Below are 19,395 nucleotides of genomic sequence, written 5' to 3' on the forward strand. Positions count from 1 at the left end.
GCTCAGCAGACCTTTACTGCACCCCAGGCTGAGAATGAAAAGCTTGTAGTCTGTTGCAGGGGACGGCACGTAAACAAAGTTATATCATGATTGGAGGTGAACCACAACGAAGTATGACCTGGGCACTAGGAGTCCAGATGACCAGAGGGCACAGGGTCCCCTCAGCACTCTCCAGCACAGGGACCACACCCAGAAGGCCTCTGCAGCGGCACCGCCAGCCTCTGATCGATTCCCACCACCTGCACTGCCTTCCCTGCCCCTCTCCACCTTGCTCCTGCAGACTCAAGCCTCCATCTACCAGCCCTGGGAGCTCTTGAGATTCCAACACCCTCTCTTTTCGTGCATCAGCAACCACGCGAACATTTCATAAGACTACCTGGTGCCTCTCACTGAACATGTTTGGTAGTTAGTCTCTGTTGCAGAGAGAGAGAGAGACAAGTGCTGCAAAAACTGCAACTTAAAACTGCCCCCAACAAAACCCGCTCCAAATCTGCAACTTAGTAAGATTTGGAACCCAGGTTGCTGGCTGGAGAGAAGTTTTAGAATAAGCACAACACCCACCCTACGTAGCCAGCATGGATGTTCTAGACCCAAACCTGGCTTGCCACCTGTTTTTATAAGGCCTGCAGTCTAAGCGTTGTTTTCTAGTTGTTTTTTTTTTTTTTAATGTTTATTTTCGAGAGAGAGGGAGACAGAGCCCAAGAGGGGGAGGGGCAGAGAGACAGGGAGACACAGAATCCCAAGCAGGCTCCAGACTCTGAGCTGTCAGCACAGAGCCTGATGTGGGGCTTGAACCCACGAACCACAAGTTCATGACCTGAGCCAAAGTTGGATGCTTAACCGACTGAGCCACTCAGGCACTCTGCATTGTTTTCTATTTTTAAAATCATGAAAAACAGAGTATTTTGTGATGTGTAGAAATTACAGGAAATTTCAATACCCATAAATGAAGTGTTATTGGAACACAGCCCACACCCCTCTGTGTCTGCGTGTTCTCTGCTTTCACGCTGCAGTTCTAAAACGGCAAAGTTAAGTACTTGCAGAGGAGTCTGTGTGACCTGAAAATTGTAAAATAGTGACTTCTGGCTCTTCACAATTAGGCAACCCCTCTTATAGACCGCCCACCTCATTTACCGACAAACAAGACCAAATCAATAGCCCAGAAGGGAGATTTCACTGAAATAGTAAATGGATCTAATATTTGAAAGACAAGATAATCAGCTTACAATAATTGCATTACCTGAACAACACAAGGTACTGTTGGATAAAGCTTCTTACTCCAATGTAAAAAAAAAAAAAAGAAAAAAGAGAATTAAAAATAAAACCATCTGGCCTTTTTGTGTCAGATTTCTGTACTTTGAAGCCATTCCACAAAATATAGTGCTTCCCTCAGTCAAAATAAACACCAAGAACTAGGAGGAAATGCTCAGCTCATGGGCCTTCTGGCAAGAACGCGCTAAGTCCATTTCCACCACACCCTAAGAACACACAGGCGAACACTGGAACTCTGTCAGCTCCGTCCCGAAGTGACTGGTGACAAACTCAAACGGCTCTACAAAGATTTTTAAGGTGTTGACACAGAATGGGGAACCCCATTTTCTTGAGCCCCAGATATTACTATATGAAACTCTTCACAGGCCACTGCCCTCCCCAGGCTCGACTCTCCAGGCACTGGGCAGATGGTTTCCTGGGGCATCCACACAGTGACCTTCCCTAAGCCCAGCCTGTGTACATCACACCCTACTGCAAAGCCTCCAGTGATTTCTCACTGTCCTCAGGACAGCACGGTAGGCTTCAGCCAAATCAAATCCTCTTCCCCCTGGGGGTCTTTGTCCTTGGCGTTCCATTGACTTTACAGTGGACCGACCTCTCGGCCCCAGCCCTCTTCCTCAAGTTAGCGCCCACTGTCCACTGGGTCCCAGTTCAGGAAACCTGTCCCAAATCTCCACATCTGGGTTCCGTGTTGGGTCTGTGCCCTTCCATCGCACTGGGAATTGATCCTCGGCCTTAGGTCACCGTGTGACGATTACCTGTGTCCCTCTCTGGAATGTAACCCCCTGAAACTGCCTCCAGTCCCCATCAGGACCCGCTCACATCTATCACATGAAGGGATGACTGGAAAGCAGCCAGGTCTTGGGAGAGGTGGCCCAGCTGGGTGCCACGGCCATGAACTCCCTTCGCTCCCTTCTTAGGTGAGAGGTGGGCAGAGTGTAGTGGTGGCCCTTTGTGAAGCATGCTCCAAAGTTCTTAGTTGTTTAGGCAGGGACCATTCACTGCCACACCAATCAGCAAGTTGCTTCCTTTCCAGGTACTAACTCTCTCAGGGACACCCCTCCATTTGGGCTGTGAGATGCCATTCATTAGACTGACAAGTCAACATATGTCTCCATGTCCTGGGCCGGAAACAAACTGGGGTCTGGAGAAGCTAGCATTTATTAGGAATAGAAAGTAGGACGTAGAAAACAGAGGTTCACTACCCTGGGGTGAGGGATGTAATTCTTTAGGGTCCAGAGTATTTTTTTCTCCAATGCAATATTTGGAATAATTCTGAGATACAGGATGATGGAATGAGCTTGGATTCTAGAGAAAAAGACTTCTGGGAATGCGAGTTTGAGAGATGACACCACCTGACCGCCCACACTCTGTGACACTCTCTACGTGATCCAGTGCTTGCCTTCCTACTCATTTGCCTCAGCTGCTTCCGGCTTCCCGCCTCACCCACGGCGGAAATGCCAAGCTGGGGTGGCAACATGGATGACAGGGGGGAGGACGGTGAGCCAAATCTGGGTTAAATCCCAATTCTGCCACTTATCAGCTGTGAGACCCCTGACTTCATGTGAGCCTCATTTCCCTCATGTAAATGGGGGTACCTACTCCTTCAGAGATGAGATTTACAGGAGGCAGCAAATGCAATGATCAGTTCAGATGTGACCAACAGGCGATGGCCGCTGTGCGAGGTGGGGGAGCCAAGGAGGCAGCCCGGTACCAGACCACTGGACGCCAGCACAGATCACTCCGCTCATCAGACTATGGCATATGAAAATGCTTTCACTAGTACATAAAGTGCAATTTTTAAAAACGTGGATCTGACGTACACCTGGGTGGCTCAGTTGGTTAAGCATCTGACTCTGGTTCAGGTCGTGATCTCATGGCTCGTAAGTTCGAGCCCCGCATTGGTCAGGTGCTGTGCCGTCAGTGCAGAGCCTGCTTTGGATCCTCTGTCCCCTCTCTGCCCCTCCCTGCTTACACTCTCTCAAAAATAAATAAAACGTTAAAAAAAAAAAAAAAGTGGATTTGGTTTTTTTGCACCCAAAACGTTACCTTCTTTAAGGTATCTAGAATAGCTTGTAGTCCTCATGCAAATAAGGAAATTGAGGCTGTGGGGCAGTGAGGGGTGGTGGCGGTCACTGGGTGGGAAGGGCCCCAGGGGTCCCCGTGCCTTCGTCCTACCTTGCCGGGCTTGTCTTTGCCACCGCTGCTGGTGGAACTGAGGGATCGCATGCGCTGCTCCTTCTGCTCCTCCACCTCGGACTTCAGGTGCTCGATGTGCACCAGGTAGGCCTGCTCCTGGGCCTCCCGCGTGCTCAGCTTCAGCTCCAGCGCCTTCTTCTCCTTCTCCAGGAGGTAGAGCTGGGCCTTCAGCTCGGCCATCTCCTCCTACGGAGCACACATGGTGTGAGGCACCCACGCTGTGAGAGCAGGGCCAGGTGTGGGAAAGCAGGCGAGTGACAGGGGCCCTGAGGGTGTGACCCCCAGCCCTGCAATGGAGTTACCACTTTGCAGCTGGGACAAGATGACTGGGAGGAAATAAGCCAGCTGTCTCTACCATCTGAAGGACTGATGTGGGGACAAAGCCATGTGCTTTGTCATTCTACAGACCAGAACTGAGATGAATGAAGGAGTTACAGGCAAGCAGATTTTTGGCTCATTCTAAGAACCTAGTAACTGGAACACACGTCCCCTGCTGCCCCTCACCCCCCTCAGTGGGCACACCAGTCTTGCTGGAAACCACTCTTCCGGCACGCACAGGCTGCGCTTGTCAAAGAGGTTGTGAGGGAGGGGCATCCACACAAGGCTGGGCCTGGCTAGTTCCCCACCAATTCCCACTCCCTTTCCCTTTTCTATGGCACCAATCCACATATTCAATGAACCCTGGTGGCACCCTTGGCACCCTGCAGCTGAGCCAGGGTATCACCTCAGCTCTTGTCTACCTCAGGAAGCCCAAATAAAATCACTAGAAACTGAGTCCTTCAGAGGTGACTACTCATTAGATAGCTTTGCAAAGTGTCTTAGAGAACTCAAATTAGAGTTTTCTGGGGAGACAAACAAGTAACTCCAAAACAGGGAAATGCTACCTTGGGACCAGCAGCCAGAAAACAATAGCCACCAGCACTTACTGAGCATGTAACGCTGCTTTAAAGGTTTATACAAAGTAACCCATTTAATTCTTCCAACCTGAGATAGATATTATGAGCATCTCCATACTTGGATGAGAAACTGAGGCACACAGACAGAAATCCACCTGCCCACAATTACTGCATAAATTGGTAGCCAGAGTTTGAACCCAGGCTGTCTGGCTCAGAGCCCAGGCTCTTAACCACTAAGCTACAGTCCCTCCCTCAAGGTGGGCCCATGCATGACTCTTGTCATGTGATTCCACCAGTACATGACTGCCAGGTCAGTCTTCCCACCTATCTCTGGGATAGACTCTCTATAACTGAGTTTCTATAACTGAGTCTGAGCCTTGAGAAGGATTCCCCTAGGTCACTGATTCTAGTTATCCCTGAATGGACCCTTCGAGGTAATAAGCCACGGGCCTAGTGTGCTCTTCTTGATAAGCCAGACCTGGAGTGCAGATGTTCTCACCCTCCAGTGTGGGGAAATACCTAGAGGGCACCCACTATGGCTTATAATATTCAGATCAGGGTAGAGGGAGGGGGCATTAGACATGCAGAGGGCAAGGTGCTCAGTGGCTACTCAAAAGAAGACTCCAGATCTTTCGTAAAGATGAGATTATAAAACCAGAATGAAAGGTGGTTCCATACACCGGAGCCTTCTCATCTTTTGCCATTAGAAGCAGAATTCTGAAGGTTCTGGCAATACTGCATACTGAGCTAATGGGGACAGTCACACCCAGAACAAACATATAAGTAAATGCAAGCTCAAAAGAAGGAAAAATGAATCCATGGGTGCCAGAAACGAAGAGTGGAACTCTGCCCAAGAGGAAAGGCAAGGTGGCCATAGTACAGGCCAATGGAGGTGTCGGACCAGGATGAAGGCCCTAGGATCTAGGGCTTTTGGCACCTGTGCTAAGGGCAGGGCTGAGTGCCAGAACAGAGACCCTCTACATGAGCCAGGACTGTCAAAGTACTGCCTAGAGTAAAAGACTAGATTTATTTTCTGGAGATGTGGTGAGGGAACTTATCCCTCAAGGTCTGGGTGGGAAAAGGAAGAGCCTCTTTTGAGGAACCAGAACCACAAACTTGTCATGTGAAGATGTAAAACAGGAATCCTAAGCAAAGAATGTAACAGAAACTAGTTCTCAGTCTTTGAAAGCCATGGGTCCAAACAGATCCACGCACAGAACTATTCTGTAGGGACATCTACTACCCAAGAGGACTTGGTAGAAGATACAATCTCCACTGAAGATGAGCTGGTGTTCTCCCAACCCACACGGAGAGAAAATGGAAATGAATCATGATGAGATAAAATCCACTGGTTTTAAAACCAGAGACACTGGTTATAAGAACCAGAAATAACAGGCCAAACACTAGAAAACAAATCTTTAAAACAAAGAGAGAAAGAAGAGTTGTAACAGAAGGAAAGGCTATTCAAAAAAGAGTGGATTTGAAAAGCAACCAAGTAGATCGTCTAGAGACAAAAAGTTCATGTACAGGAAGTGAAAGACTCAGAAAACTTGAGTGTCTCACCAATTGTATCCTAGAGTGAAATGGTGAAATCCAACATAACCTGCTGCTAGTGGCCCTGGAATGGTGCGCATACCCTTGAACATGCTGTGTAGGGAAGGGAGAGGACTCTGATATTTATCCTTCAAAAACCTCAGAGGAAGAGAACCAAGCCAGATGGCTGGCAATGGCTGCCTCTGGATCATATTATGGGTTATTTTCTCCCAGCTTTTTATAATTTCTGCTCTTTTAGATAATTTCTATGATGTATACACATTTTATTTTCAAATAGCAAAGGGAATATTAGAGCCTTTATTCCACCAAAAAAGTCTTTCTTGGCCAGAGTAACCCGGAATTTATCACACAACATGTTGGCTTGAACATAAAAAGGAAATCCTTAGTCTTTGGCCAAAGGAAACGTGTTTGGAACACATAACGAAAGGGCAGCTTCACAGCTCATGCTGTGGGGTGCAAAGGCCCACAAAGAGGGCTCCTGATTGGGGAAAAAGGCACTGTGATGATGGACCCAATGCCTGGTTCATGGGCAATGAGCAGAGACATCAGCCAAGGGTGCATGAGGATTCCCCAGAGGGAACAGAAGTCAGGGTCTGAGCTGAGTGGGAAGGACACAATAAATCAGCTTAGAAGCAAAGAAGCTGATTCCTAATTTACTGCCACAGCCCAAAGTCTTCCCAGGCTTCAGTTAGACTCAAGACTGAGCAGTCGCTGAGGACAGGGACACATTAAGCAAGTGACCCGAGTGTGTTGGGCTGACCACAGCTGGCAGCTCCTCTCTGCTCTCCAGAGGTGAGCTAACCAGAGGGGACCCTGCTCTTTTCTGAGGACAGTGTTGGTCCCAACAGGAGACACCAGTTACTAGCTATTAATTCAGCACTTCCTTGACCTACCTGGCCCAGTGGACCTGCCTATGGTTTTAAGCAGAGACATTGCGGAATCCAAGGCTGTGTGAACCACACTTTTGTGCAGATGAGAGTGGAGTTTGGAGAGCAGGCTTGAGAACACGGCTCCTGGCCCTGACTCCTCATGTTAGCAGGTCTGGCAGCAGAGTCCTGTGCAGAACCAAGACCTGCAGGAGCAGCCCTTACCCGTGCCCACCTCTGCCACAGGCAGAGAGCTGGTTGCAGCCATATAGGAGCTCGGTCCTGGCAAGTGGTTCTTCATTTTCACTCCAATTGGGTGTATACAATACAACACACTCTGACCTGAACTTCCTGGAGTTCTCCCAGGCCCCACAAGGTAAGGATAGAGTCCACGACTGCCTTCACTTCAAACACCAGCCATGAGTGCTGGGGGCGGGTGAGGTGGGGAGGGGGTTGTCCCCAGGTCACTTGCACTTCCCACCAACTGCTTCCAAAAACCAGGTTTCCACAATCCACTCATGATCAGTAACTCGCTAGACTCCAGAAAGCACTACCTATATCTAGTTTTACCATAAAGGGTGTACACAGGGTGTGCCTGGAAGCGTGCTGAATGCAGATCTTCTCTGCTTCAGTGTCGAGGAATTTCACTGGGGTTTCAGGACTAGGCACAATTGATGAAATTGCAGGCCACTCAGTGGAACTCAATCTGCAGCACTCCCTACCCTCACTGGGGGTCAAGGGGCTGGAAGTCCCAACTCTATAATCACAAGCTAGATCCTTCCAGGGACAGCCCTGGTATTGCAGCTTCCAGGGGGCCTGCCTCCTTAGCATAACAAAGACACTCTGGAAATTCCAAGGGTTTGCAAATTCTTGGCCTGAATTGGGAACAGACACCAGATACAGTCTTCCGGCACCACAGCAGTCTTCAGAGAAAGCACTCAGGAGAGTAAGGCCAAGTGCTTGGCACCCCTGGCCGGAAACATGCAGAGTGTGTGCTGCTGAAGGGATGGCAGTTTAACCACTTCTCAATGAGGGGCACCAGCTTTCCAAGAAAGCTCCCCCTGCTCTAAAGATGCCAGCAGATAACTCAGCCAGCTGGGCAAACAGCCCAAGATCTTGTCAGAAACACTGACCTGAACAGCGCTGGGAAACTTCACCAGAGAGCAGAATGATGCAAGCAGGCTACACATGGCACCAAAGGGGCAAGGGCATCAGGAAACTGGGGCTCTGGTCCAAGTTATGCACCTGCCCTTGCCCTATCCTCTCCCCCACTCCACATTAACATCAGCCTCAACCCAAGAAGCACCATAAGCTTCTGGAGATTAGGGGTCCTTTTATGTGGACACAGGCCAACCTGGAGGGATCTCATCTGGCTTCTCTTGGAGAACGAGGTGTTCCAAAGTTGAGCTGGGACACCCCTAGGCATTCTCCTGAGTTCAGCTGACCCCTCTAGGGACATATCCAGCTCAAGTGACCCCAGACACACTGATACTATTCCTGCCTACAAATGAGGTTCTGGCTGTCCTCCAGAGGGAGGTGACTGAACCTAGACGGGGTTCATATATCATCATCGTGGACCTGCTTTCAGAGGGCCTTTTCTTGTCTCCTTCTGATGACATGGAAGCAAATGGGCACAGGGTTCCAGGGGGCCCCACCCCCACGGTACCTTCATGGCCATCAGTTCCTGCATTAGCACGGCATTTTCCAGATCCAGCCGCTGGCTGTCCCCCCGGGGCTTAACATCATAGCTGAGGGGATCGATGTGGATGCTCTCCAGCTCCAGCATAGTCAGCTTGACTGCGGCCCTGTCATTCTTGAGCTGCTGGATGTAATCCTTCAGCCTTTGCTCATCTTCTTTAGTGAACTCCGTGTCGCAGCTACTGGCTGTGGAGCTGGTTGTGCTGAGGAGACAGAAAACCCGTCACATTCCCCAGCCACTGTGAACAGGTCTTTTTCCTGACTCTTCCCCAGACCCATCTCTCCAAAGGTGTTTAAATGGTAATCTCCCTGCACCTCCAAAAAAGAAAAAAAAAGCATTCTTCATGGCATGGTAAATTGATACAACTTTTTAACAGAGAAATAAGTCTGAAGAGTAACAGAAATGCTTACCCCCTTTAATACAACATGTGGACCCTAAAAATGAATTCTGAGGAAATAATCCCACAGAAGCAACAAGATACACCCAAAGATATTTCATGGCATAGAGGGTGTAGTTAGTTGTGGTACATTCCAAAAGGCCATAAGTGATGTGGACATTACAGTAATAATTATAACAATGGTAGAAATATTTTAAGTGGAGAAATAGGATGAAAAGTATATAATAAAAAAAATCGGTGTATGTGTGGACAGGACCTAAAAAGGGGAGATGTTAAGGAACAAAGCTGGAGAACAAAATGCCTATGGTGTGATCTATAGACATGCTGTGTGTGCACATACTCACTTGCGCAAACACACGTCCAGGACTTTGAAAGCAATCCCCTCGGGGTGGCAGTGGAAGGTGTGGTAGAGAAAGGGGAGTGCTGTACCGTGAAACAAACCCCTACGTGTGTGTGCTGTTACTGTGACAACTTAGAAACGCAGGATGCCCCTGGCCTCCCTGCCATTCCTCCTGCATCATGGCTGAGTATAACATCCACCACAGGGACTCAGGGCCATCCAAGCGGCCCTTGGATGCTCATGCTGAACGGTGATGGCTGCCAGATCTGAGGAGCACTTAGGATGAACCCTGAGAACATGGTGGCCCATGAAGGTTTGTGTGGGACCCAGACCACCATGCAGGAACAAGCATCATAGGAAAACTCAGGCTCTGGCTCTTAGAGAGGGCTCTGGCTTTTTCTGGCAGTGGGCAGGCTGCCCCCACTGGCTCAGAATGAGGCCCTCTGCACCCTGTCAGTCCTCAAGCATTGAGGCCATTGTGGACCTACAGTTTCTCTGGATCTACACTAGACTTACCTACACTTGATGCAGTCGTCGTGGCTCTGGCCTTAGCACAATGGCAGACAAACAGGCAGAGGCCCATTTAACTATCATCAAAACAGGCCAGTTTGGCATTATCATCCGTTGTTACCAATTTGGTGACTGAGGCTCAGAGATATTAGGTGGCTTGCTCGGTCATGAGGCCAGACACCGGACTTGGACCACCGTCTTCGCATGCCTCAGGCCGGCATTCACACAGCTTGAATTTGTAGAAGCTGTGCCAGGAACAAGGAGCGGTCTCCATGGGCTGCTGGCTGCCGTAGGCCCAGGCCTGCCCTCCTCACCTCAGCCTAGAACAGGGGTAACAGGCCTGGGATCCCAACTCAGCAGATGCAATTGCTCTATAACCTAGGTGTGACCAAGGCCCATTCCACTCTTATGGGATTGACACATACATATCTAGACACATTATCTAGAAGACTAGGCTTCTGCGGAGACAAAGGTGAGGAGAGGTGATAAGCTAGAGCTCCCCCACTCAGCTGGCCATGCACAGGAGGAAGAGAACCCCCTAGGGCTTGGGTGATCTTCAAGTCAGAGAACTCCTGCTGGGATTGGAAGCTCCTGAGGACCACAGACTCTGGGATTGCTCCCCCCACCCCCCACTCTCTTCAGCCCATCAGGACAGGTAGGATGTATCTCATAGATGAAGGGAGCAAGATCAGCCTGATCAACATACAACACCTCCTCCTCATAGGCTGCGACGGTTAATTTCGTGTGGCAACTGGGCTGGGCTACAGTACCCAGTTGTTTGGCCAAACACCCATCTAAATGTAACTGTGAAGGTATTTTTAGATGTGATTAACATTTAAATCAGACTTTGAGTAAAGCGGACTACCTTCCATGATGTAGGTGAGTCTTGTCGAATCAGTTGAAGGTCTTCAGAGAAAAGACCCAATATCCCCCCCGCCCCAAAAAGAAGAAATTCTGCCTCCAGACAGCCTTCAGATTCAAGACTGCCACATCAAGTCTTCCTTGGGTCTCCAGCCAGTCTGCCTGTCCTACAGATTTACTACTTGCCAGCCGCCATAATCATATGAGCCCATACCTTAAAATTAGTCAGTCACTCTATTCATATATTGACCTACCCCCACCCTATCCCTATTGGTCCTGTTTCTCTGGAGAACCTAATTCAGAGGTGCTACCTTTACCTGTGACCCAGGCATCTTCTACACTTTGTAGATTTACCGGTAGCCTGACTCAACCTCTCTGTGCCTATCTCCCCAGCTATAAAAGGTAAAGTGTTTAGAATAGTGCCTAGCACATGGTAAGCACTCGACAAATGTAGCTATCATTCGTTTAAATAATACTGGAGTACCACTATGGGGTACTCTTCTAGGTCCTAGAAAAATCTGTGCTCTCATAGAACTCATTTTTTTTTTTTCAACGTTTATTTATTTTTGGGACAGAGAGAGACAGAGCATGAACGGGGGAGGGGCAGAGAGAGAGGGAGACACAGAATCGGAAACAGGCTCCAGGCTCTGAGCCATCAGCCCAGAGCCCAACGCGGGGCTCGAACTCACGGACCGCGAGATCGTGACCTGGCTGAAGTCGGACGCTTAACCCACTGCGCCACCCAGGCGCCCCTAGAACTCATTTTCTAATAGGGGAGACAAACAAGTAAAATAAGCAGTAGATCAGACAGTGAGCAGTACCATGGAGAAAAAGGAAGCAGTTATGGGTAGCACAAAGAGAAGATGGAATTATTCTTTGCAACAGGGTTATAGGGAGGGCCTGCATGATAAAATTACATAAAGCAGACCTCATGGAGGTGAGAAAGGCAACTGTGTGGATTTCTGGAGGAAGAGTGATCCAAGCAGAGGACACACTGAATGCAAAGGCCCTGAGGCAGTGGGTGTGGCCATCAATTAGACTGTGGCTGAGTCAGAGACAGCTAAGGGAGAGGGAGGAAGAGAACTGGTCAGAGGAGAGTTATGTAGGGGAGGTGGCAGGGTGCCAGGTCATGTCAGGTTTTATCAGGTTTTTTCTCCAGAATTAGAATGGAAGCCATTGGAGGGTTTGTAACAGGGGTGATGTGATCTGCCTTACATCTTAATAGGTTCCCTTTGGCCACTGTGCTGAGGGGAGATGCAGGGAAGCAAGGGGAGAGGTAGGGAGACCCATTCTGGGCTATTGCAACAACCTCGGGAAGAGATGGTGGACGCTGGGAAGGCAGAAAAGAGGATAAAATTGTTATTATCAATTACCACTACTTTGTTTTCTCAAGCTGTATTTTATTTTATTTATTATGAGAGTGACAGAGACAGCATGACTGGGGGAGGGGCAGAGAGAAAGAGAATCCCAAGCAGGCTCCACACTGTCAGCATGGAGACCCATGTTGGGCTCGAACTCACAAACCATGAAATCATGAGCTGAGCTGAAATCCAAAGTCAGATGCTCGACTGATTGAGCCATCTAGGCACCCTCAATCTGCACTTTTTATTTATTTATTTATTTTTTTAACGTTTATTTATTTTTGAGACAGGGAGAGACAGCATGAATGGGGGAGGGTCAGAGAGAGAGGGAGACACAGAATTTGAAACAGGCTCCAGGCTCTGAGCTGTCAGCACAGAGCTTGATACGGGGCTTGAACTCACGGACCGCGAGATCATGACCTAAGCCGAAGTCAGATGCTTAACCGACTGAGCCACCCAGGCGCCCCTCAACCTGCATTTTAAAAAGGATGAGAAGGGAGAGGCAGGAACAGCCTCTGGCTGGAACACTTGAGGGACAATTTCCCTGAGAAATGAAGCAGCTCAAGAGAAGGGAACAAGCTAACAGTACACCCAGCAGAGGGCGCTGGGGAGGCCGGTGGGACTTCTGAAGGAGAGGGACCTTTCTAAACAGCCTTCCTCCTTCTAAGGGAGGAAACAGCCTCCCTCAGCATCTCAGCCTTCTCCAGTAAAGAACTGCCTCCCTGAGCCAGAAGGGGTGGGGGCAGGCATGCCTGGAACAAAACCATTCAAGTAGGGCTCAGGGCTCACCTCAACATGGACACGGAGGGACAGACATCCAAATGTCCCACAGACAAATAAGCAAACTGAAGTGGTGGCATTGTTCTCAAAGCATTCCACGGGGCTGAGTGTTTGCAGGTGCGGCATGTTTGGACAGCGCGGCGCTGGGAAACATCAACACTTCTCCTCCAGTGACTCGGGAGGAGGCTTCAGGTATGAGATCCTTTCCCGTGAAGATGGGGCTCTGGACCAGAGGTTCGCATTACAACCCTCGTCCTTCCTTACATTAACACTTATTTTGAAAAATTTTAAACACACAGAAAAACACACAGATTCGCCAACACCCATGTGCCTACCACCCAGATGACTTTTTTGTCATATTGTCTTTGGCCTAATTTTTTAGCACTAGAACCCTTAGACTTGAGGTAATGTTTGTTATCTTTCACTTAAAAAAGAATTTTCAAAATTCAAAGAGAACTAGAAGCTAGAGTTCTGTAATTAGCCTGCAGGCACTGAAATGATACTACTTTGGCAGATTTTCCATTTAGCAGGACTGGCGTACCCCAGTGGTTGTCAAAGAGTAGTTGCTGGTCTAACTGGAGCAGCCTCGCCTAGGAAGTTGTTAGGAATGCACATTCCCAGCTCCACTCCCAAGACCTCTAGAATGGGGAAGGAGCAGAACCCAGCAATCTGTATTTTCATGTACCCTCTCATCATCCTGAGGCACAGCTAGATTTGAGAACAACTGGTCTACCCCATAGGGTAAGTAGGCATTTGCACAGTAGCCTATGAGGTAACAGGACCCTTCCGAAATTCTCTAGGGAGAGGCCACTACACTCTTGGGCTGATCTGGCCGGTGCCAGGGATTATGGGATCTCTGGTATCAGACAGACCTGAGTAACTGTGCCTCCTCTGACACTGCCTAGCTTTATGGCCCAGATGAAATAACCCATCCTTCCTGGGCTGCAGTAATGTGGGGATACGAATAGCTCCCACATCACCAGGTTGTTGGAAAGGAGACAGTGGGTCCTGAAGCAGGCAGGGCCAGCTAGTGTAGCACTCCTTCTGGAGGAGGAGAGACAGCTGTGCCAACATCTGGCACCTCCCTACACAGACTTAGGGGCTCCCTCTAGCTACCTAGCAAGTCAGGCAGAATACTTCAGCTGAGGAAGAAGCAATGCAGCAAGTGCTTGACCAAACTTGAGAAACCACCTAAAACTGTCTAGGAAACACCAATGTGAGTGGGCAGGGCTGACAGGCTTAGGGGTCTCCCTGAACCCTTGAACACCCCTTAGGGGTGTCTGGGGCCTGATACTAGGCCAGGTAGGGAGGGCCTTTATTTCACCGTCTCTACCATGGGTATAATTTTCAGAAAAGAAGAAAAAAGACCCCTCCACAGATCTACCCTTCTGGGAAGCTCAGCACTCTAAAATGCTCTTACCGGGATAAAGTTTGATTTCCAGATAAGCACCTCGTCCCCACAGCCCCTCTGGCCTCCCTCTCTCCCTTCTGGGAAGCCAGGGAGGAGCGGACCAGGGTTAATTACAATTCTGCTTTGTGCCCTAATGTTCCAGTACAGAATATGATCATGACAAGTGTAAAAGGCAGGGAAGCCGCTGGCCTCTCCTCTGCCTCCTGCAGACAAAGGCACTGCTGGTCTCCCGGGGGCCCGCCGCTGGCTGCTGGGCCCGGGTTAGGTCATCCATTAGCTCTCCCAGCTTGAAATGCTGGATGGTCTTGGCTGTCAAGGGGGAATGAATCACTGTCCACATAGGCCAGTTACTCCCCGTCTCCAGGATGGGAGGCCTGTTCTCTGAGAGGGATTGTGGGGAGGGCTGCAGGTGGGGAGCCCCAGCCCACCCCAGAATGGCTGAGCAGCACATCTTTGCATTCTGCTCTGGTTTTCCAATAAGCTGGGGCAGGTCACATGGGTTTCTCCTTTCCGGGATGTTCTGCTGGAGCCCCCTCCTGCTGGCTTCACTCCACGGCTATGACTTGCCAGCAATCTACAGCCAGCGGGGTGCACGCTGGCGGCCTGGGACACCCCACCATTCTGCCTGCCCTGAACAATGGGACACAGACTCAGGTTTGGTCATGTAGTCATGGATTTCAAATACCTCTCTTCGGTCCCCCTCCTTCATGTCCCAGCCTCGTCCTCAAGATAACCCCCTTTCCTATTTAGAAGAAAAATCCATTTTTTCTTCAGCCTCGTCTTGTCTTGGCTAAATGCTAGAATGGCATTTCACTTCTTTGCCACAAAAACCAGAGAGGGATTTTTCCTCTAAGTTTTTATCAATCAATGCCTAACCTGGCACCCTAAATTAAGATCTCATTTCCACCAAGGGACAACTCATTTTCAGAAGGAAAAAGCCATCAGGCTGGCCTTCTGTTTTGCTTAGCATTTTAGATTTATTTGGAGGAGGTGGTCAAGGCCAGGTGACATTTGGCCACGTCAGCCACTCCTAAGTGGTCCCATTCTTCCAAGTTGAAGGTAGGCTTTGTCACCTGCCTGCATCTTTTAGTGTCGTGTTGTGGTACTCCCCTCCCTCTCTGTCAATTCTTTGTCACAAAGGACTAAAGACACCTAAATACAATCCTAACTCGGGGCGCCTGGTGGGTCAGTGGATTGAACATTTGACCCTTGATTTCAGCTCGGTCATGATCTCAGGGTCGTGGGATTGAGCCCCCATGTCTGGATTAGAAGGTGAAAGCAGGGCATCATGAGCTCCACTGCCCTTATTCCAATTTGGGGGTGAGTGGTCAGTCTGGTGGGACCCTGACTCCCAGGAGGTGCCCAGCAGCTCACCCGCAAGGTTATAGTCACAGATCTCCCACGGCTCACCATGATCTCCACCTGACAGTGGGACAAAAAGGACTTAGCTCTAGTCTCTGTGAGGGCAGATTTGCTGAGGCTTCCTCTGTCTTGGCCACATGTCCTTTTGTAGATTTAGATCAATGATTGTGCGTCCGTGGAATGAAGTGATATCGTGATGTTTGACAGAAAGGGTGGGCTTGATTAAGGATTCCCTGTTCCCACTTCAACTAGTCCACTGGCCCCTCTGTCGTGAGAAGCTGATAAAGGTATCCAGGAAATCAACATTACTTAGCTACTCAGTCCATGGAGACAATTACACCTCCTGACAAAGCTATGATATGGCCATATTTTTCAAAAGTAAAAGAGCAGTGTCTCTGGGCTCCTGCCAACAGTCAACTGAGAGGCTGGCTACCATTTTTATTCTCCTTGCTGGTAACCACTCTTCTTCTGCTCCTTTCCCAAACCATGACCCTCCTGTCATCAGGAGCTATTTGCCCACTGCCAGCAAGGCATCTGGGAGCCTGACACTCAGCATTCCTTTCCTGAGACCTTGAGGAAGAGCTGACATGGAGTAGAATGCTCTGTGCCAGTTGGTTATAGTGGGAGGAAAGAGGACAACTAGCTTTCTTTCTCCCATAAACTCAACAGGGGGGAATGTCTGAGCTGGAACAGCAAGATGTACACACAGAATTAATCACTGTAATTATAAAAAGGGTTGGTGGTTTGGGACTTTTTCTCGGAGCTCGCATTTAGTATAAAGCCGTCTGGTTGTGTCACGACCACAGAATGTGGTGCGCCACACAAATGGCCTGTGTGTGGTTCTTTGTACCCACCCTGGCTGTTCTGAGTTGGGGGGGGGGGGGAGGTGAGGGGGCGGAGTGTGGAAGTGAATTTTTAAGAAAGACAATAGAGTGAAATCTAAAGTCCTCTGTATTTTGATAGACCTATTTGAGACTGAAATTAGTTCAAGGGCCATTCTTTCATGAGGTCATCCTTAAAAATAAAGGCCATGTCCTGAATTGATCTCAACCCGAGTTACTACATCACCAAAAATTAAATTTTTTTTTTCAACGTTTATTTATTTTTGGGACAGAGAGAGACAGAGCATGAACCGGGGAGGGGCAGAGAGAGAGGGAGACACAGAATCGGAAACAGGCTCCGGGCTCTGAGCCATCAGCCCAGAGCCCGACGCGGGGCTCGAACTCGCGGACCGCGAGATCGTGACCTGGCTGAAGTCGGACGCTTAACCGACTGCGCCACCCAGGCGCCCCAAAAATTAAATTTACCTAAGGAAATTGTCTTAGAATCAAAGCTCATCTACACATTAAAGTATTTCTAACAAATGTTCATAACCAGGATCTCCACTAAATAGATGGTTAGAGTTCTTACTTTTGACTGACTCCAAATGTATCCCTGATTTGGATGAAAACAAAGTTATTCTGGGGATGGGGAGGTGTGAGCAAAAGATCCATAACATGTCCCTTATAAGCTACTGAAATAACATATATTCCCTGTCAACTTACTTCTATGTTCACTAATTCAACAATGTTGCTGACAACACGAGGTCTACGTTTCTACTCTAAATGACAGAAATTATAGATCATACACATCTGGAAAAGTCATTAAGAAGAGCATCTGCTTGCTGTATTAAAACAGAAGAATGTGGTTTTAAGAAAAAAAATAAATTATGATCTGTGTTTCATGGAATAAGACAGTCGGTGCTGGAGTCACAAGGAAATAATTCCCTTGAGTTTGTGAGCACCTGGACAGCTACGTTGTTGGAAATGTCCCCTCTCCTAAGGCACCAGGTCTGGGACAGGTAGATAGATGCACTTAGACAGGGGCACCTGGGTGGCTCAGTCAGTTAAGTGTCTGACTTTGGCTCAGGTCATGATCTCACGGTTTGTGTGTTCAAGCCCTGTGTCAGGCTCTGTGCTGACAGTTGGAACCTGGAGCCTGCTTCAGATTCTGTGTCTCCCTCTCCACCTCTCCCCTGCTCATGCTCGCTCCGTCTCCCTCTCTCTCAAAAATAAATAAGCATTAAAAAAAAAAATTAAAAAAAAAAAAAAGATGCACTTAGACAGATGGCTGGGTCCTGCCAGTGGGAAGGGAGATGGGGACATTAGATTGCTTTCAGGCACCAAGAAAACATCAGTCCTTCTCCTTTGGTGCTTGAGATTCGATCCACCCTTATGTGGTTCTTGTCACTTAATTTGCAAGTAGACACTGTTTTTTACTGTCATGATATTCAACCTGGTATAGTGGAAAGAATAATGCGCTTGATGCCAAAGTGCTGGGTCCCAGTCCTGATTTCCCTCTATCAGCCCTGAGACCTTATCTAGGCAAGTCACTTAGAGATCTCTGAGCCAAGGCTTTCTCACCTGTGTGAGTGGGTAAGTTACCCGTCCTGTCTTTTATGATTTGGCTACCACATGAGAATCTCTAACAAAGTACTTTCTAGATGGAGAACTGATATATAAAGGGAAGGCATTCATGTGCTTCTGTTGTAAGAAATGAGATCACTAGAAAAGGCTTCATTCTGATCCTCTACCCGCCTCCGAAAAATTCAATGGCTTCAGCAAATTATGCTTAGCAAGGTCTTCACTACTTTACTCCCCTTGTTTTTCATGTACCCAGTTCAGTTCTTGATTCACAGACACTGAACTTGAACTCAGGTTCATGATTGGGCGTCTGCTAAGTACCTGCTGTGAATATGGTATCACTCTGGGAAGCAAAGAGATGGGAAAAGAGGAGGCTATTGCCCAAGAAGAGCTTATAAAGGGCAGAAGCCCAAGGGGAGGAGGGGAGAGAATGGAGCCTAGAAACAGGATGCAGTGAGTCGTGGGTGCTTAGGAACTACTTGCAGCAAATGGGCCTTAAGCTACCCCCAGATACTCTTGGAAATCAAGAACTATGAAGAAATGGAAACGGAACAAAATGGGAGAGAGGGAACCAGACAGAAAGGTAGGTTCAGGTTCCATCTTCAGGTGACACTTTCTCAAGCAACTCTCCCCTTCTCTCTGGGCTGTGGTTCCCATGCTGGCCACAGAGAAGGCCCTTTCCAGCCCTTCTGTGTTGAGTCACTGACCCCCAGATGGGGCAGGCTGCAAGCAGGGGGACAATTCCGCCCTCACCCAAACCTCACCATCTCTGAGAGCTGGGTCACCGCACGTCAAGCCTAGTGAGCAGACCACACGTGGACACACGGCCATTTTGTGGCAGAAGGGCTGCAAATTACCTGGTGTGGCTGTTGGAGGAGAGGCTCTCCCAGGGCTGAGCGCTGCAGCCGGCCACGGCAAAAGCGCCCCCGCAGCTGCCGTCCAGCTTCATGAGCAGGGCCTTGGCAGCATTCTCAGCTGTCTTCCGGCAGTCGTGAGCACGCTGGAGCATCTGAGTGATGTTGTCATCCCCTGACTGGTCTCCTATGTCGCAAAGAAGCCAAAGGATTAGTCAACCAGGTCTACACGAGCCAAGTCTGGGAGTGAGCTTGGATCATCAGTTCTCAGTTCCTCAGGGCAGAGGTGGCCTGCTGGAGAGAAACTAGCAGTGGATGGCCAATGAAGAGATCCACATGCTGGGCCGGGCTCCATCACTTAGAAACTGTACTTAGCATGGCATGTCTCTGCTCTGGGCTCTACTGTCCTCACTGATGAAGAGTTGGTCAGTGTGATCTCTGAGGTCTGTCTCGAGCTCTAACATGCTATGATTTTCTAATTATCCAGGCTCCTGACTTCTCCCACTCAGTTTCAATCTACCACTAGGCCATTCTTTCCTGTGTCAGCACTTCCTTGTGAATGAGGCTCAACTGTCTCCTCCACACATCCAGAACTTTGCTCAGAGCTTCGTGTAGGCTAGAGAAACAAACC

At 49.0% G+C, this 19,395-nt stretch overlaps 1 protein-coding gene across 2 annotated transcripts in view; it reads right to left on the reverse strand.

The window, feature by feature from the left end:
• MCC (MCC regulator of WNT signaling pathway) overlaps positions 1-19,395 on the reverse strand; it is a 429,487-nt gene that overhangs the window by 19,218 nt on the left and 390,874 nt on the right. For both annotated transcript variants that reach the window (XM_043588824.1, XM_043588916.1), the window contains 3 exons: positions 18,768-18,951; positions 8,454-8,688; positions 3,451-3,657 (listed from right to left, as the gene is read on the reverse strand). In XM_043588824.1, the coding sequence (XP_043444759.1) occupies positions 3,451-3,657; positions 8,454-8,688; positions 18,768-18,951 (626 nt within the window). The remainder of the gene's footprint in view (positions 1-3,450; positions 3,658-8,453; positions 8,689-18,767; positions 18,952-19,395) is intronic.

This window comes from Prionailurus bengalensis, chromosome A1 (genome assembly GCF_016509475.1).
Source record: "Prionailurus bengalensis isolate Pbe53 chromosome A1, Fcat_Pben_1.1_paternal_pri, whole genome shotgun sequence".
NCBI classification, from domain to species: domain Eukaryota; kingdom Metazoa; phylum Chordata; class Mammalia; order Carnivora; family Felidae; genus Prionailurus; species Prionailurus bengalensis.